This window comes from Zootermopsis nevadensis, unplaced genomic scaffold (assembly GCF_977971745.1).
Source record: "Zootermopsis nevadensis isolate Lab colony 2312 unplaced genomic scaffold, Znev_1.0 Znev_ptg000061l, whole genome shotgun sequence".
In the NCBI taxonomy this organism is placed as follows: Eukaryota; Metazoa; Arthropoda; class Insecta; order Blattodea; family Termopsidae; genus Zootermopsis; species Zootermopsis nevadensis.
This window is the reverse complement of record NW_028259192.1, coordinates 10,630,774-10,649,774: the sequence shown is the minus strand read 5'-3', so window position 1 is coordinate 10,649,774 and position 19,001 is coordinate 10,630,774. Positions and strand designations below refer to the sequence as shown.

At 39.1% G+C, this 19,001-nt stretch overlaps 1 protein-coding gene across 2 annotated transcripts in view; it reads right to left on the bottom strand.

The window, feature by feature from the left end:
* Positions 1-19,001, bottom strand: part of kar (monocarboxylate transporter 10-like protein kar) — a 61,137-nt gene that overhangs the window by 9,041 nt on the left and 33,095 nt on the right. For both annotated transcript variants that reach the window (XM_087341058.1, XM_022081356.2), the window contains 5 exons: positions 9,182-9,330; positions 6,554-7,000; positions 4,483-4,623; positions 4,097-4,322; positions 2,679-2,969 (listed from right to left, as the gene is read on the bottom strand). In XM_087341058.1, coding sequence (XP_087197184.1) covers positions 2,679-2,969; positions 4,097-4,322; positions 4,483-4,623; positions 6,554-7,000; positions 9,182-9,330 — 1,254 coding nt within the window. The remainder of the gene's footprint in view (positions 1-2,678; positions 2,970-4,096; positions 4,323-4,482; positions 4,624-6,553; positions 7,001-9,181; positions 9,331-19,001) is intronic.

Below are 19,001 nucleotides of genomic sequence, written 5' to 3'. Positions count from 1 at the left end.
AAATGAAAGACTGAAGCCAAGTGGGACTGCTTGTTTACTGTCCAGCAGGTAGTTTTGTTGTAACTTCAGCAGCTTCTAACTCATATGTCAATAAAAATAATCAACACTCTTGTGATAAAAATCAAACTTTTAAAATATAACTCAATCCTCACCTGGAAATTATTAATTGTGGAATTAAATCAAACTGAAACAAAGTAAATTTATTGTTTTAATCACAAAATATCTAATATGTGTATTCAAGGCCAAAGCAAAGACTGAGTAGAAATGTGTAGTCAGCTGCAAAAGACCTAACCTCACTTATTGACTAGACCTAACCTCACTTATTGACTACAATGGTATTCCCTGCATGTTCTAATGCACCTTGTAAGTGGAACAATGTTTGAACATTGCTCATGATGAAGTTGTGTATTAACTGGCAGAAACTCCTTGAACTAAAAACACTCACAAGCATCACGTTTTGAGTTATTAAATTTCTTAATGCTCTATGATTTCTTTGTCAAACTGTATAACAATTTCTAATTTCTAATTCAATCACGTGCACATAATGCATGTAATCTTCAAATCTCACTACTTCAAAAACATCCTTCTAATTAAAGTTGTCTGTAATAAATTACTTCCTTTTCAGTACAGCAAATTCAGTCTTGCAAATCCTAAAGTAGTTATCTACAATAATGCAAAATCAGTATATTTTAAAGGCATGGACGGATGAGTTAATGGTCTGAACTTAAAAGAAAAAGATAACTACATATTGAATTGTAAATGGCAAGACACTGAAATTGTTATGAAAATGTCTCATTTTACTGTATAACAATTAAAATTTTTGTGTCAGTAACAAACAAAAAATACAGTATGATGTAGCATTAAAATATACTCTAGTCACAATTAATAACATGAAACTTATAAATATTCAACATAAAATATTTTATCAAACTGATGTTTGGCACTTAATATCACATTTTATGGTGTCAAAGTCTAGTATTCAGTACATTAACCAAACAATTGTATGGTATTCACACACACATTTGTTAACTTATCATTCAGTAGCCTTAAGGTATTTTCATATACTGCCCTTAAAACACTGAACAGTCATACATTAATTCAAATGCACCATATTATAACAGTGAAAACATAAAACAATAGTTTTTAAGCTGTTAGCAAGCCTATGAAAGAAAGAATGGCATACAAAGTCAGTAGCAGGAGCAAACACATACTGAGTTACTGATATGAACTCTAGTATAAGATAAGTGTACCTATTCAGCTACTTGTAACAAAGCATAGAAGAAAAAGTGATTACAAGACAGTCTTCTTAAAGAGGTTATTATTAAATCACAAAATACTTTTTAAAAAAACAAATATGCAACATACCATGCACTGAAACTATTTATTTCAAGACCACACTCCATTGCTATATTTGCCAGAATATAATATATACTTCATTTTCCCCCAACATCACATAGAAACTGACCATGGATTATATTTGTACACATTCAATTGTTAGGTATTTTGTAAAACAAAACACAGAAAAGTTCATTGTTTAACACAGGGATGATGTGAATTTTACATGAGTATCTGATGAGAAAAATATGTGTATTATAATCAGGCAAATACATGAGCCAGCGTAGCTCAGTCAGTATAGTGACTGGCTACGGACTGTGCGACTGGGGTTCAATCCCTGGCGGGGGCAGAGGATTTTTCCTCTAGCCTCTGCGTTCAGACCGGCTCTGGAGCCCACCCAGCCTCCTATCCAATGGGTACCGGGGTCTTTTCCCACGGGTAAAAGCAAGGCCGGGGCTTGATGCTGACCACTCACCCCATCTAGTGCCAAGGTCAAGAAAGAGTAGGAGCTATACCTCCATTCCCCCCAGGCACCTGCATGGCGTGTAGTGGGACAGCAAAAAAAAATTCAGGCAAATACACTACCTACTTCTGTGACTGGAAGCAACAAGTATCCTACACTAGCATGCTTAATAGCCTTGTCACCAGAAACTATATTTTTTTAAAAAGACTGAGTTCCATTAACAGTCTTGATAAAATTATGTGAACAGAGTCGTTGCAGAATTGGCCTTCATAATAAAATAATGGAAATAACTTAATTACCATACAGTCAATTTTATCAACTGCACATAATATGTGACAGGAATTGATGTATCATTCATTCCAGTATAACTGTATTACAGGTACAAAGACTAACTTGGGAGTGACAAAGAGTTACTTTATTTCGAGTGTTTCACAGTTGGAGTTAAAAAGTTTATCACTTTAAAGATCTATTTGAATGGTCTACATATAGGCATGTTACAATCAGATTAAACTGCTTTAAAGTTGTTCCAAAATTAATGTTTTCCAATCTTCTAGTATAAGAAACTGCTGACATAAAATATTTATTATCATTTTATGTTGTCTGGAATTAATTATTATTATAATAGAAAAAATCAGCTGAGAAATGACTAACTGATTATTCAGTCCATTAAATGGCACAGCCATAACAGAACACACGTATCGTTAAAACATATCACAACCTCAGAAAAGGACTTACAACACAGAATAGCTATAACATCGTTGTTTATTATTGTGGCAGTGGTTTAGAGAATAGGAATGGCGCTCCCTGGCTAACAAATGGTGGCATTCAGGGATATGACAGGGTGTGGTGACAGAGCTCGATAGAATCTGGACCCACATACCTGCCATAGCTTCCTTATAGCTGGGAGGTGGTGACGCTGACTTGCTGCACACTCCATTTGCAACAGTGGAGAGTTTCATACCTTCGTCACTATTTCCAGCATCATTTTGAAGTGGTGTAATAGCGGAGTCATGCAGAGGTGCCTCCACTAAACACAGTGATGGCTGTCTTTTACAGGTATCTTCTTCCGGAACACAACATACCAGGAACAAAATCAGAGCCCCTACAATAGGGGGAATCCCTGCCAGTAGGAATGGAAGTGTGTAGGATTTTGTGTGGTCGTATATTAGCCCTGAAATTATTAAAATTGAAATTAGTATTTTTCATAATGAAGGGATCTGGTAATTAAAACACAGCTTTGCTGAATACTGTGAACATACAGACATGTGACTTATTCAACACATTACAGAGTTCTTAGAACACACAGTATGAGAGATATCATGAAATATTTTGCCATGTTTGAAAGAACTGCCCAGATTTTATACAAGCGCCACTTGTAGCTTGTCACCTGCAAAATGTCACTATACTGACTGAGCTACTCGGGATCATACAGTAACTAACTAACTAACTAACTAACTAGATGGCTTACCGAACCCGAAGGTTCATCACCGAATTAACCAAAGCCCTCCACCGGACCCTGTCCTTGGCCAACAAAATCCAGTCTCGTTCAACTCCTATCTCCCATAGATCCCGCCTGACATTATCCTCCCATCTACGTCTAGGTCTCCCCAGCGGTCTCTTCCGCTCAGGCTTCCCAACCAATACCCGGTGCCGTACAGTAACTATACAAAATATAATTATACACATAACAATCTATAAAACATAACCAAGTATAATATACATTATGTTCACTGATAAAGTTAAATACAACTGAAGGTGGCTGTCTTCTGGATTATAGTGCTGTGTAGTCTGGTAGAAGTTTACCAACGTTACAAAGGTCCTTTCTGCCTTCTTCATCAGGGCAGCAAAGACCTCTGAAACAATGGTAAACTTCTACCAGACTACACATCACTATAATCCAGAAGACAAAAATCTTTATACTCACCGCTGTGAAAACCTCAAATCTTACACAGATACAGTATGTTTCACACCATACGGCACTTTAATACATTAATAAATAAAAACACACCCAATCATAAATTCAATTTTCCACCAGCCCTGCTTTAAAGCCAATAGTTGCCGTAGACAAAGGTTAGCACTCTAACAAGGTTTGACTTAGTAGTAATAATGGTACCGAAGTAACAGTGGTACTGATAATAGCAAGTGGAAGTAGCAGTGATAAGAATTTCAGAATGATGAGTTAGTTTCATAATTTCAGTCCATTAAGTTGAGAGTCAATATTCACACGTCTTCAAGAGTTGCGCTTTAAATCCACGACACGTGAATTAGAGGTACGCTGGCTTCTGTGCATAATCTTACCTGCTATTGGTGGTCCCACTGTCAAGGGAATGGAGCACAGACCAAGCAAGAAACCAATTGCTTGCGTTGCTCCTTTCTGACCACAAATTTCAAATGCTATTGGGCCAAGAAGACTAATAAAACAGCCATCAAACAGCCCCATAAATAGTGCTATCACAACCAGGAGTTCAAACTTGTTTGTTACAGTCAGCAACATTGTTAACACTCCAATTAAGATGAATGAAATCTGAAATATCAAAAGCAGAAATATCTAGAAAATCAATTAAATTGTTATAAAATCAGATTACTGATCAATGTGATAACAGTTTCATTTTATTTATCAATGCTTCTACATTCTATCACTCATATATTCATTTTCATCATTAGTGTATTTTGTCAGAACCTACCTGTTGTAAAAATATCCTGTTCACTCTTGGGATGTCTGCAATCTTTCCAAATATTAATCTTCCCAAGCCAGATGTGATGCCTAGACACATCACAAGAATCTTTCCATCTCCATCCTTGAAATTATCTTCGACCAGCTTCAGCTGTTCACAATACAACATTAATCAGTTAAATGCCAAATGTATACAAGAGCTACATGTAAATAAATACTTTGTGTAATGGTCTGTAAAGCCTACATCCAGCTTCAAAGTTATAATTTAATTATCACTGTCTCAAGTTCAATAAAAGATACGAAAAGGATCTCAGAAGTTTGGAGAGGAGGTGATCCCTACAGAGTATAACCTAAAAATCAGACAAAGCATTTTCACAGAAAGATAATTCTGTCCACCTGATTCAGGAAATACATTCTTCTTCTTTCCAGTTTAACAATGTTTGTACATTTTCCGGTACCCTTTACGGGTCCTCAACTTTTCGTTGGCTTGCTCTATAGACATTTTGGTAGGACTCCTTGGACGAGGGATCGGCCCGTCGCAAGGCCTCTACCTGTACACGGGACAACACAACACAGAAAAACATCCATGGCTTGAGTGGGATTCGAACCCATGGTCCCTGCGACCAAGCGGCACAAGGCCAGCCCCTCAGACCGCACGGCCACTGCGGACCCCGGAAATACATTCTGTAAGACATAAATGCTCCATTCATTTACTAGTTTATCTGATAATTTAACAATTATGTTACTTAAAATTGAAACATATTTTTACAACATTTGAACAAAAAAATAAATTCCGAAGAAACAAATTTTTTCTTTCTTTCAAAATAGTATTCTTCTGTTGGTATCAGAAGAAACACATCAACAGAAAATGTAACTACAGCCAGCAGCTGTATTTTAATGTCTGTTTATGCCCATGAAACGACTGCAAGCCTTATAATAAAATTCAGTATCTACTAGTAGGAACTACAAGTGTGCATTATTGTGAAAAGGATAAAGAAAGAATTATTTTATATTATTTGTTCAAACAACAACTTTCTGCAAAATCCTTCTTGTTCTACAATTCACAAACTCTGAAAGATTAATAACAAGCAAAAATACAAAAATTTATTAAGCTTTGTTTCAGGCTCTGCATCAATTATCAACATTTATGTAATCAAAACAATGACCACATTCATTAGAATATCAGTCACAACACTCGTGCACATAGTCAACAACTTATTTCATCTAAATATTTACTGATTACATGTGTTATATCATTAATAATTGTTTTCATATTTGTTTACTATTGAGGCTGCCAACATCAATTCAACTTGAAATCATTCCAACATGATGGCAGAAATAAAATGTATTCAATAACAAATTTTGTGGGATTTGTTTTTTTTTGTTGGCGAAACATTAATGTTGAACTGTGATAAAATTATGTGTCATGACATCCTCAATTTACTCTGTAAATAGAGCAATAGTACAATGTACGAAGTAAAGATAAGGTAAAAGTAGGATTATAGAGAATTTCAGGCGTTCAGTGTGGATTTATTGATGTCACCAAGCACGTCGGATGCTTTGCTGATGTTTCTAAGATCCTGACTCCATCTACAACTGCTCACCCCCAATCAATATGCTTAACTGTATTATCAAGTACTGAAGCAACCAATGAGAGGTCACTTTTCCTTGAAGACGGAGATAGTAAGGATCTTGAAATACCATCGATAAAGCCCACATCACCCATTAACTTAAAATTACTAAAAGCTTTGTACTCTGTTACATAATATTATTGATATTTTTTTCAAAAACTGCAAGAATAAGTTCATGAAGAAATTTGCAAATGACAGGGTTCCAAAAAAGTTGATTCATTTAACCATGCATAAATTTCATGTGAATATCTTTTAATCCCTCCAAAGAGGTTTTAACATTTATTATAACAATAAAAATTATAATTATAAAAGTAATTAAAGAAAGTTAAACTGGAGTCCATCTTAGTTCTGTGTCTCCGTATTTGTAACTTTAAACGTCATTCTTAAATAAACGTATTCTATTGAAGTTATCAATTAATTTGAACAATACGTAACAGATAACTAACTCACCATATGTACATACGGCACAAAATACCCAAACAGTGCGGACGGCACTGCCAATGCCCAGATCACGTATTTCTTCTTCTTCCATATGTCCACATTGATGACATTCCTTACACAGCTCCACACACCGTGCTTATAAAGCCTAGATGTGCGACTTGGTGATGGTGGAATATTGGCTCCTGGTAAAGGTTTAAACAGCAGTGCACAGGCCATGATAACAGCTATCAGAGCAGACATGAACAGCATAGTGGCCTCCAGTCCGACTGTTTTGAGCAGGAAAGCCAGGGCGTATGGCATTACGATTGTAAAAACAGAACTCCCTGCTGTCACAAAGCCATTTACCACACCCAAATATCTCTTGAAGTAGTGGCCAAGGATAACAAGTGATGGTGTGTATGCCAGTGAGGCACCGACCCCAAACAGAACACCATATGTCAGGTAGAGAAACTCCACCTGTAAATGAAGAATAAAAATTAAAATAAAGATTTCTGTTAATCACTCACAAAGCGTATGTTCCTATGCAGGATTTGAGGTTTTCATGGCGGTGAGTCTGAAGATGGCTGTCTTCTGGATTGTTGCGCCGTGTAGTCTGGTAGAAGTTTACCGACGTTTCAGAGGTCCTTGCTGAAACGTCGGTAAACTTTAACCAGACTACATGGCGCAACAACCCAGGAGACAGCCATCTTCATATGTTCCTACTACACAAACTTCCAGTCCTACAGATTTTGTATTGTTAATGTATATTTAGGCAGTGCACGTTTATAATCCAACACCAACGTGTCTTGGCTTTACCTTTGCCCAGTTGGACAGCCCTTTACCTCTACCATGTCAGGTTAGATTATCCAAGCCTCAAGAGGCCCGGGACTGCCCGTGGGGGCTTCGCCACTCGGGGTAGCAAAGCCAACTGCAGTGCCACCCAGACCCTCCCCAGGATGCTTGCATCATTGGGGCCTCTGGCTCTTTGCACTTCCTGGAGCTCTGCCTCTTGGGCTTCCTACCCTATCCCTAGCCCACCAGGACTCCGGAAATCCAGTTTCTTCCCTCACAGGGCTTCGACCACGATGGGTTGGACTTCCACTGGTCTGTGCTGCTGCCTCAGTTTGGTGCTTTGTCCTCAAGGATTGGCGTACGTGGCATCGCCCCTTCGCTTTTCTTTCACTGTTTTCGCTGTTCTGAGCTGCCCCCGAACGGTTTTGCAACCCAAGGCCACATTCGAAGACTGTGCTCCTCGGGCCACTTCTTTCCGGACTTCGCCACCAAGCCTGGACACCCCGTCCTACTGATCTAAAGCAATTGTTTGAATATGCTTCTAAGCAACAACGGCCTTAGATTACCTCCCGAATACGAAGCCGAAGAGCTAACCACCCAGCCACGGCGTTCAGAGATTACGCAAGATTTTTTCACACTGCAAGATTCATGTATATAATTAATATATAGCGAACAGAGTTATGTTTTAAACCAGACTGGCGGGCCTGATCCGGCCTGTGTAAACTTTCACAATTTATAACATTACACAACCCTCAATTTCTATTTATTTACAGTTTATTTAACGACACTTTTTCTGTAGCTCAGACTATATAGCGCCGAAAGACATTTGCCTGGAGGGACTGTGGAAAACCATGAAAAACCTCATTTAGGATAGCCAGTCTCCGGGTCGAGATTTGAATCCCAGACCTCCGCGAATACGAAGAAACTAGGTTCAGCTGAAGTCCAAGCGTAGACCTGGTTTCTACTCTGTGTCGTTTCTTCGTCAACAACACCAAAGTGCGAATCTCATGATCTTGACCTATATAAATGGAGCAATAACTCGGTTAAACATTATCAGTATCTTATCGAGTGTAATAGTTATATCTTTCTTAGCTAAGTGATTGAAATTTTAATATTTACTCTCTGTGAGTTGTTTTCGACCGACGAGAAGGCGCGGAGGGATCCGAGGTCGAATTTTATTGGAGGTTACAGATTCTAAAAGAGAGTTGCGGAAAAATACTCTTTCGCCCCATTTCCTGTTTACTGCGAAGCATGAGCTCATGTTGTGTTACGTGGTATGGTGGTCCGCAAAATGGGGGCACGTGTCCTTCCGACTCTAGCGCCAGCGATGCCTGCAGGACTGTGCAGGCTTTCAGGCTACTTTTAAAATTTAAAAACTAGCAATCTGGTAAAACTGTCTGCCTGAGCGGCGAATTGACTCGACCTTCAAACAGAACTTCCCATCTGCGCAGACGCACAACCGTTCTAATCCTGTACAGCAACATCAGCTGACTCTCAGTTCTCCGTCAGCTTTCAAGCGTTGCGTTCCATTCTTGTATGTCATAGCCATAACGCATTTAGCGTGTTAACCAGGTCACTGCTAACACACCCATGGATTCAAATAGCATGCACATAGCTCCAATAGTGGAAACATTTTTAATTTGGGGTAATGTCTTTGGGATAGCAATTTGGTGGTGTCTGACTTCCTCACAGCGATGAGTGTGAAGATGGTTGTCTTGTGTGATATACCCTGAACATGGAGGCAGTAAACTCCTCTGAAAGAATGGTCAATGTCTACCAGATTCCACGTTGCTACATCACAGAGGACAGCCATCTTAAACTGTCTATTAATTTGACGTGTGTAATATACTATATCTATACACCTACTGAATTTGAGAAAGACGAGAGAAGCATTCCGCCTGACGCCATTGCACCGCCCACAAACGTTGTCCATCTGATCCCAATTCTATCAGTGATGATTCCAGCAAGAGGGGAGAAGAAAAATGTTGACCCAATCGCAAGAGATCCAACGAGTGCTGAAAATAAGACATACCATTAATAAATATTTTCATATTGCAAATACATTAACGTTGTCTTCACAGTCTAACAAGTCACACATCAATGTTTGTCGTCAGCGTAGCGAAACCATGTGGACTTGTGGGTAGACGCCATCGTCTTGGAGGAACATACTGTCTCCATCTTCAGTTCAAACCTGAAGATGAAAACATACTTTTGCAGCAAACAAGAAAGGGGTTAATTTATATATCAAAATTAGTACCTATCTGTGGGACAAGGAAATAGCATCAAAGAAATAAACATAGCTTATATATGTGAAACACATGGAAATAAATTCGTTCAGTGCCGTACATACGAGGTCTGGCAATTAAATAAGCGGCCTGATCCTGTAAAACATGCATAGTCACTAGCCTGTGTCCCCCAGAGTTGAAAATTCATTGAAACGATGATAAATTTAGTTGCGTAACATATTACGACAGTCGTCTGGAAAGCAGCTTAAGAGACGAAGTATAAAATGCCTGCTGAATTTAAACAAAGGAATAATACTCATCAAATAAAGACGGCTAGCTTCAAGTATGTACAACACATCAAGGTCAATGAGTTTGGCATACTGAATCTGGCAATTAAATACACTGATCGAGTGTCATATAAATTTGCATGAACTATATGTACGTATCTCTCTCTCTCTCTCACACACACACACACAAATATATATATATATATATATATATATATATATATATACATACACATGTATACATAATCTTCAACACTGATCACCAACTGACCTGCATTCCAACGTCTTTGGACTGCAGATAGATGCTGCTACAAATAATTTGCAAAAGTCCTTTCACTACTGTCGCAAGACCTCTGCCTGTACACAGGACGGCACAACACAGAGAGACGCGGACAAACATCCATGGCTTGAGTGGGATTCGAACCACGGCCCCAGTGTCCAAAAGCATAAGGCCCGAGCCCCAGACCGCGTGGCCACTGTGACCGGCAATAATTACATGTAGTGTCCCTAAATACAGACAGATTTCTTACAAGAAAACGTAGCAAAGAAAAATGTAAAAATAATATTGAACAAAAACTCCGCACGACCGCGACCACGCCGAGTAAGATTTCTAAAAATGGGTGTTTTTGTTTATAAATTTTAGTTATCTACTCTAATTAGTGTACCGCAAAAATAAATTTATATCCCAAGTGTATCCAGAGCACGACAAGGCTTAGAATCATTGGTCTAAAACATTAGTTCAAAACTTATACGAATACAGAATTTATACTATAAAAAGTTGCAGAAGCCATAAAAATTAAGAATTGCAGCACAGACCCTCGCATTTGTCAGTATTTCTGCGTCGCGTAAAATCTGAATTTAATCAATTCTTCTTGGGCTACCAGCCGTGTAAAGTGGCTTAATGAATAAAACACCAACGTTTCGAGAACCATCTTCGTCCTCAGGGCACTGTAGTTGTAAGAGATCTAGTCTGGGACAGTCGCCGTAAACGCTCAGATCATATAAAAATCTTAATTTGTTACAACTATCAAATTACGTCAAACCGTAAAGTAAATTTAAACACACAAAAGGCGTAAATTCAAAGCAACCATATTTAATTTATGCACTGAATGAGTTAATACAGGGCACGAGCTGCCTAATGCAACTGCGTGACACGGTTGCCTAATTATAGTCATTTGTTTTCACAAGTCAAATTGATTTATTACAAACTTCGTTATATAATTTTACCCTAATGTAAATTACGTCCAAAGATAAAAGATAAATGACCCTAGAGGTCTGGAGACAGTGGAACATACAGCAAGTCATATTTAATTTCGAAAACGATTAAAAAGGGGCAGTCTGCCTAGACTCGTTGTTTCATATTGACTCCTAACGAGTACTCAATTCGTCATTAAATACTGTAATGTGCTGGAGGCAATGATCCTTAGCGCGTGAATTATCTTCAGTTCATACGGCAGTACATAACTCTGTGGTATGCCAGTAACTGTATAAGAAGAAACATCCTCCTGACACTCATGACTTAGTACAAACAGGTCCCCTCTGAACTATCACTGATAAGAGCTGGCATGACAACAGTCCAGTAAACAACTTATTTTTATATGTTCATGAACAAACTTTTAAATAAAACGTTGCAGACAGACACAGTTAAATGTGTTTAATTCCATGAAAAGAGCATAGTATACAATTATCGGCAAGGACAGAGATTTTTTTCAAAATTTTATTATTCAGGGTAATTCAAATCTCTGTGCAATTATCGGCAAGGAAAGAGACATTTTTCAAAATGTTATTATTCAGGGTAATTCAAATCTCTGTACAATTATAGGCAAGGACAGAGAAATTTTTCAAAATTTTATTATTCAGGGTGATTCAAATCTCTAGTAAACACTTAAGGGGTTGTTGGAGAGGTCATTTAGACAAAAAAAAATCAGATTTGCCACAGAGTTATGACGTTCTTACATTGATGTCACTTTTATTATTCCAATTGTCAATTTTTACAACAGAAACAATCCATTTGAAAATAACATTTCTGATTATTTTCTTTGTTTAAATTAAAGAAAGATAGTAAACTCTGCCATTTATACAATTTATCTTCCTTCACTTCAGCGTACAACTTTTTTGAGTAATTTTCTGTTAGTGCAGAACAGTCTTTACTTCCGGGAACTCTATGAACACAAAACTACAGATTTACTTATTTTTTACGCGAATGTGCAACTTGGTCTCACAATAAGCGAAGAGCATAGATTGAGAACGCTTGAGAATAGATTACTGAGGACAACATTTGTATCTTCCTTTCAAGAATGAATCTTCTCCACAGGTTTCTTAAAATCCAGGACAACCACAAACACCCTTAATCATGATAGCGGGGATTCGAACCAGGTACCTCCATGCAGGATTTGGGGTTCTCACGGCGATTACGAAGATGGCTGTCTTCTGGGTTGTAGCACCGTGTAGTCTGGTAGATGAGTCATCGCCCTGATGATAAAGGCAGCAAGGACCTCTGAAACTTTGATAAACTTCTACCAGACTACATGATGCTACCTCCAGATTCCAAGTTACAGCGTTGACGCTTTGTCTTCCTTCTCGGTCAGAGAATTAAACCCAGGACTTCCAGAATACGATACAGGGGTGCTCCAATGTGTATCATTCAAGCATTGGAGATATTAGAGAACAACTGGGAATAACGTAACTTTCTATAAAATAAGCATTGTTGGTTGTTTAGTTCGTTAATTATCAGTTGCTGTTGTTAAGGGGTTTTGGGCATTATGTAACACTGTATATGAACATGTGTGTTGTGTAACCCATTGCCATGTCATGGTGAACATTTGCTTTTAAGAAATTTCGTAATGTTGTTAAAGCAGGATACATGTGTTACAAAAATCACAATTTTTATAAGAGATATAAGATCTCATTTTAGATTACTATACATTAAATCGCGTGATATTCTTTAACTAAGCAAATATAAGTTATGGTAATAATTTTCGTTACACAACCTTTTTGATTTTGATTTTTATATGCTTCCTTGTGGAAACAATTCACTGAAACAAGACTGTTCACTCATCCATCAGTACCTTACATGTACTTCTACATAACGCAGCAAAACATGTTTACGTGTCTTCGATTTGCGGTTTCGTAAAAACATAACTGATGATTTTAATGTTTATATGCTGATTTCTTACACCTTCAAATAAAAATGTGCTATGTACGAGCGTTACTTTGCATTATTTATTCTTGTTCTTGATGGAAAATTTTGTAGTCAATAAAATAATTTTATAAACTGCCAAAAGAAATATCTGCTTCATTTGGAAACTTGTTAATCCCACGAAGCAGCTCTATCAATTAAACCAAAGGGCAGAAAATGTCACGGACGGAAGATAAAATGAAGGAAATGTTTTCAATTCTTGTAATCGGAACAAGCAGAAAAATCAATCAAATAATAATGACGATGATAACATAAATCTACGATTACGTTTATCTACACTGTCTGCTTGAAAGTAACGCGAGTTGTTACAAGTGAACGCACAGACATGGCGAACCTGACAGACGATTTTTTTTAAACTTTTCTTGGCGACTTTTTGCAAACATTCCAAGTACTGATAACATCCAAACACAGCGATGGGGCAGACTGATTTTTCCCACCCCTGCTGCAGAGCATATTGAGGAAGAGTCCGCAATGGACCGGGCTCACAAGTTTTTCCTCGAGATCCTCTCTGTTTACTCATCTCCACTCAAGTCTGCCAACCTTAGGTTACTATACTATAAACCAAGGAGATGTAAGATTTTAAGCTTTCGCGGCGACTTAATTCACTATAGTCTTCTAGGGCGATCAGCAGTGTCAAAATGTCATTTTAATCCGACGTTTCAGAGGCTACCTTTGCCTCCATCATTCGTAATATAAACACTGATGTTATAGCACAGCCCGTCTTCGAAATGCATTACGACACCATCCTGACACTACTGATCGCCCGAGATGTGACAAAAACACTCATGATGGAGGCAGGAAAAGCTTCTGGAAAGGTTTGCACGGCTTATCGCCCGACATGAGACGTGGCCGGCTTTCAACTTCAATCGGGACACTGGCATTTTGATAAGCCTCGATTTTACTCTGTTCCTCCAGACGAATGTCAGGATATTACCTTTAAGGTCTATTTATATAGGAACGTAAAGATAACGACACGAGCCCTTGCCGACTTTTCAGAAAATATTATTCAACGTTTTTTAATGGAACTGTTTAGGAAAAATATCGTTGGAGACGTAAGTTGGGCGAGACTCGTTCGTGGAACGGACGAGCTCGTAGTCAATATAAACAGTTCCATTGAAAAACGTTGAATAATATTTTCTGAAAAATCGGCAAGGGCTCGTGTCGTTATCTTTACGTTCCTATATAAATAGACCCTAAATTGGGCGATTTCATCCGATCTCTGTTAATTCATACATTACAAACAAACTGAGCATGTGACTGTCATTAGTTTTCATCTCAGAACTTCCACATTTGCCCTGGGTTCATTCTACCATCTGCAGAACACGAAACTCATCTTTATTACACAAAAGCCAGTTTCGTACTTACTTTGATGTGTTTAGCGAACGCTTGCTTACTGTCACAGAGGAAATGGATAAAGACCTCGCGGATAAAGGTCCGAAAAACATCTCAAGACGTAATACAGTTGATGTATAAAGTTCTGCGATAAAGGTAGATCGCAAAAGAAATCCTGTATAAGGGAACGTACGAACAGTAATTTGTAAATGATGTTCTTTGTCAACAACAGTCGTAGTTATGACGCCCTGTGATTTTACAGCTGGCCCTGGATATAGAAGTCGGGTAACCACCTGGTGGACTACGCAAAGGGAACCCAGATCGCCAACAAGATTTCCACCTCAAATCTGACACCAAAAGTCTTCTCCATGATCAATGAAGTCCGAATGTGAACTCCGATTATGGCTGCCCTCAGTGAAAGCGCGTTTCCGACAGCTGATACAGTGTTATTAAATAACAAATTATATTAGAATAAATACTTTAACTTCCTTAATCCCGCTGACTCATTCGGAAGAATATGGTTACATATGTCTGAGCTAAAACGTTTGTCTCCTGACAGCAAATTAATGTTATGTGCCGTGAATACAGAACTTTATGAAGAAGTTTCAATTAACGAATAAGCCTATATACTGGGATACTGGGAACGACCCGTTCTTCAAGTGCCTGAGCACTGCGGGTCCCAACTTTTCCTTGGCTTGATCTATGGACATTCGGTAGAACTCCTTGGACGGGGGATCGGCCCGTCGCAAGGCCTCTACCTGTACACAGGACAGCACAACACAGAAAAACGCGGACAAACATCCATGGCTTGAGTGGGATTCGAACCCACGGTCCCAGCGACCAAGCGGCACAAGGCCCACGCCTCAGACCGCGCGGCCACTTTCAATTGCATAAAAATCTTCCAGAGATTCGAACCCCGGCTATCTTGAAGCTTTAATTAAGTTTATACTTCTACCCATATTTATTGGAAGTAGTCTGAAAACATTCTGAGAGATACAATCCAATATCACGTCACCAAACACTAACTTTCAAGGAATTTACGAGTAAGAAGTTGATATTTCTGCGTAACGGCTTCTAAAGAAAACTTACTGGTGGAGTTGGCACCACCACGAGGAACCCACGTGTTCATCGTAAAATACCACGTGTTTGGATGTGAGCCATGAGCAAAGAGAGAATGAAATGCGGTCGCAGGCACTGGATGACGAGGCTGCCCCAAGAAACACCTGTACAAAACAACATGGCTGACTCCCCGTGGTTGTGAAGAGGCCTGCTTTGCTTTACGCAGATAGCGGAAACGAGAGGCCTGGTACCTGTTAGCCGTCTTAGCCCGGCTAACACTTTAAAAACCGAAAAATAAAAGTTTTCTGTCCAACTTTCGTGGTCAGTGGCAAACCACGCCAGAACACAACAGAACCGATCAGAAAAAAATGCAACGTTACCCAGATACAGCCATCTAGGTGTGAATCAGCTAGTTGAGGCCTACGTGCACTCGCTGCGAGCGCAAAGTTCTATAAAAAAATTAATCTTATTCCTATGACGTCACACTTCGGTGAATACGACCGATATGAAGAAAGGTTATTTTTCAAATCCCAACTGACCCCTGCTGAATGACCTAGTGAGCTTGTATTGCAAGATAACCACCAGCACGCGGTATATACCATGTTATCTGAGTACGCGTCAGATGTGTTGCCACGCGAACAAGATGGGGGAGGGGGGGGGGGGGTTTGCTGCTCTTACGTCAATAAGTCTGTTTGATGCGATAAGGCGAAACCCAACGAAATTACAAACGAAACTCAAATTATTGACCAGTTCTCAAATTACATTTCTTCTTTCTCACAATGTCTTATCGTCTTTCTTTGACTCCCTTCGTCTGTTTTCTTCTATCGTTCTCCAGTCGTCCAAAAGCATCTCTAAATCTATTGATAGTCTCCGGTACCACCAGATGGGATGATGGTTGGAGATAAGTATTGCGATTCACGTTCCGGCCACCTTATCCCCAGATACCCCCAATAATCACTGGACTGAGGGCTGGTTAGAAATGGATCGACTTTCTGTACCACACAAACGTTTGCAACGAGTTAGAGGTATGTGACCTAGAACACCGGAGAAACACAACTGTGACCAGTTAAAGGTCGGTGCTTTCGGAATTGAATCTATAACAAAATAAGTTTAAAAACGAGTTTACGAAGCTTTACGTCCGACGATACCCGTGAGCGACCACTAGCAGCAAGCTGTTCAGTGGAAGCCAGACGGACAACATACAGACGTGCACTCGTATAGAGCTCGTGTCACGAGTCATGGCACATGCCTGCGAGGGACAAGATGGCGGAGGGGGGGATCGAGATCTGCGATAGCATCTGTCACTGGATGATTTGATTTGCTCTTCAGAAAGCCAGGCAGCAAACAGACCTGTTTCACCTCTCTGAGCTACGTTTCACCAGGTTGACTCATTCATGTACGTGATGACCATGACTTGAGTGGCGCTTTTGGTCCATACATATTCCTGGCGCAATAGTACAAGACCCGGACACTGATTTCACACTCCATACAACACGCAAGGCATTATGGTAATTCAACACACATCAGTGATGCAAATTATTAAAGAAGAACTAACCACGTAATTGGGTATGTTGCAGAGACCCTTCACGACTATAAAACTGACAATTACTCAACGCTTTTTAAACGTCATAGGTCATACACAGACAAGTATACAATGATTATGAATGAACTGCAAAGATATTGAAGAACCTGTGTCCTATACCGGTATCTGCTTAGATAAACTGTTGGAACTCATTCATGAATTTAGGGTAGTTCGTCGTCAGGCTGAGATTCGAGCCTCGGACACCCCGATTACAGAGTAATAATACTAACTACTACACCATAACGTTTGTTCACTCTTATAGGAATTCTCGTCTGTAAGAAATCATCCTCTCTCCAGTTTAATTCAGCCCTGATCCTACGACGTCGTACGAAAAAGGCCTAATGCATAAAGCAATCAGTGTCCATCACAGTTTTGTCAGAAGGCAACCAGGTAGGCTTAACACTTAGCACAATAAATTTAGCATTTACAAGATTTGCGACAATGCGAAGACGCAAACGACAAATAAAAAATTGTGTTGCGTCACATTCTTTCGTTGTTAGAACCCGAATAATTCAATGTTTTTTCGCGCAATGCATTGACGTTTGTATATCAGTTTAGAGGTTAAAATGTCCTGTTCTTGTTTACGTTAATCATCGTGTTTATTAACGATACATGCACAAGATTGACGACGTATTTATAAGCATCAAGCAAAAGGTCGTTACGCACGTGCTGTGCAACAAACAAGCAATTTCAATTGTTTACTTCAGGAAAACCCCTGACGAATAAGGGTCTATTTATTTTATTTATTTAGTGTTCTGTCGGACGACAGGTCCGTATGAACAGGATCATTCCATCCTTTTCTCGGACTGGGACCTGTTCATATACGTTCTTGGCAGATGATCCAGAAGTGGTTTGCCATTGCCTTCTTCTGTGTGTGAATGGAGTAATTGTTGGGATGCCACGGAGAAACCGGAGAAGCCCCCGGAGAAAAACTCCGTGTTGCCTAGACCACGGCCTTGCCCAACACAAGTTATAAATTCGGGCACCGCCGGGAATCGAACCCGAGACCCCAGGATATTTATTTATATAGGAACGTAAAGATAACGAGCCCTTGCCGACTTTTCAGAAAATATTATTCAACGTTTTTTAATGGAACTGTTTAGGAAAAATATCGTTGGAGACGTAAGTTGGGCGAGACTCGTTCGTGGAACGGACGAGCTCGGAGTCAATATAAACAGTTCCATTGAAAAACGTTGAATAATATTTTCTGAAAAATCGGTAAGGGCTCGTGTCGTTATCTTTACGTTCCTATATAAATAGACCCTAAACGAAACTTCAGCCACACGATTTAACGCTCTTTTATCTCTTTCCAGCTGAACCTATTGTACCGGTTTAGTCAGCTGTGGACACATTTCTGTTTCGTTAATCTGCTAGAAACTTAGGACTCCTGCGATCGACCTACTGCAAAATCTAGATTTTCAACGATAAATGCAAGACACGATTGTATTCAACAGGACATCTGCGGCTGACTCAAGTCAATTTTGTTTTTCGAAAGAAATGAAAACAATTTTCTGCATCAGTGACTGATTAAACACAACCCAGTAATAGGAAATACCAAAAAAAATGTTTAACTTTAGGATTTGTTTAAAATATATTAGTAGGTTTTGCGAATGATCCTTTTAATTCTCAAAAAGTTTGTGGCAACGGTTGATTCAGAACACAAATATTACGTTAAAAATTCTCTATTTTTGAGATACATTACTTACACGACGTTTCGTGAGTTGGCTCTACACGTTTTTGTTTCAATATCAGTGGCTACGGTTGGTATCGTACCTAAAACATTTCGAACATAACTACACTACTATGGGTATTGAGATAAGTCACAGTTAAGGGTGTCTGACAAGAGAAGAGGGTGCTTACGAGAAAATTTGGACCTAAGAGTGACAAAGTGGCAAGGGAATTGAGGAAAGTGCTTAATGAAGAGCTCTATGATACGTACTTTACACCAAACATTATTAGGATAATATAAAAAAACGTATGAGATGGTCAGGGCGTGTAGCGC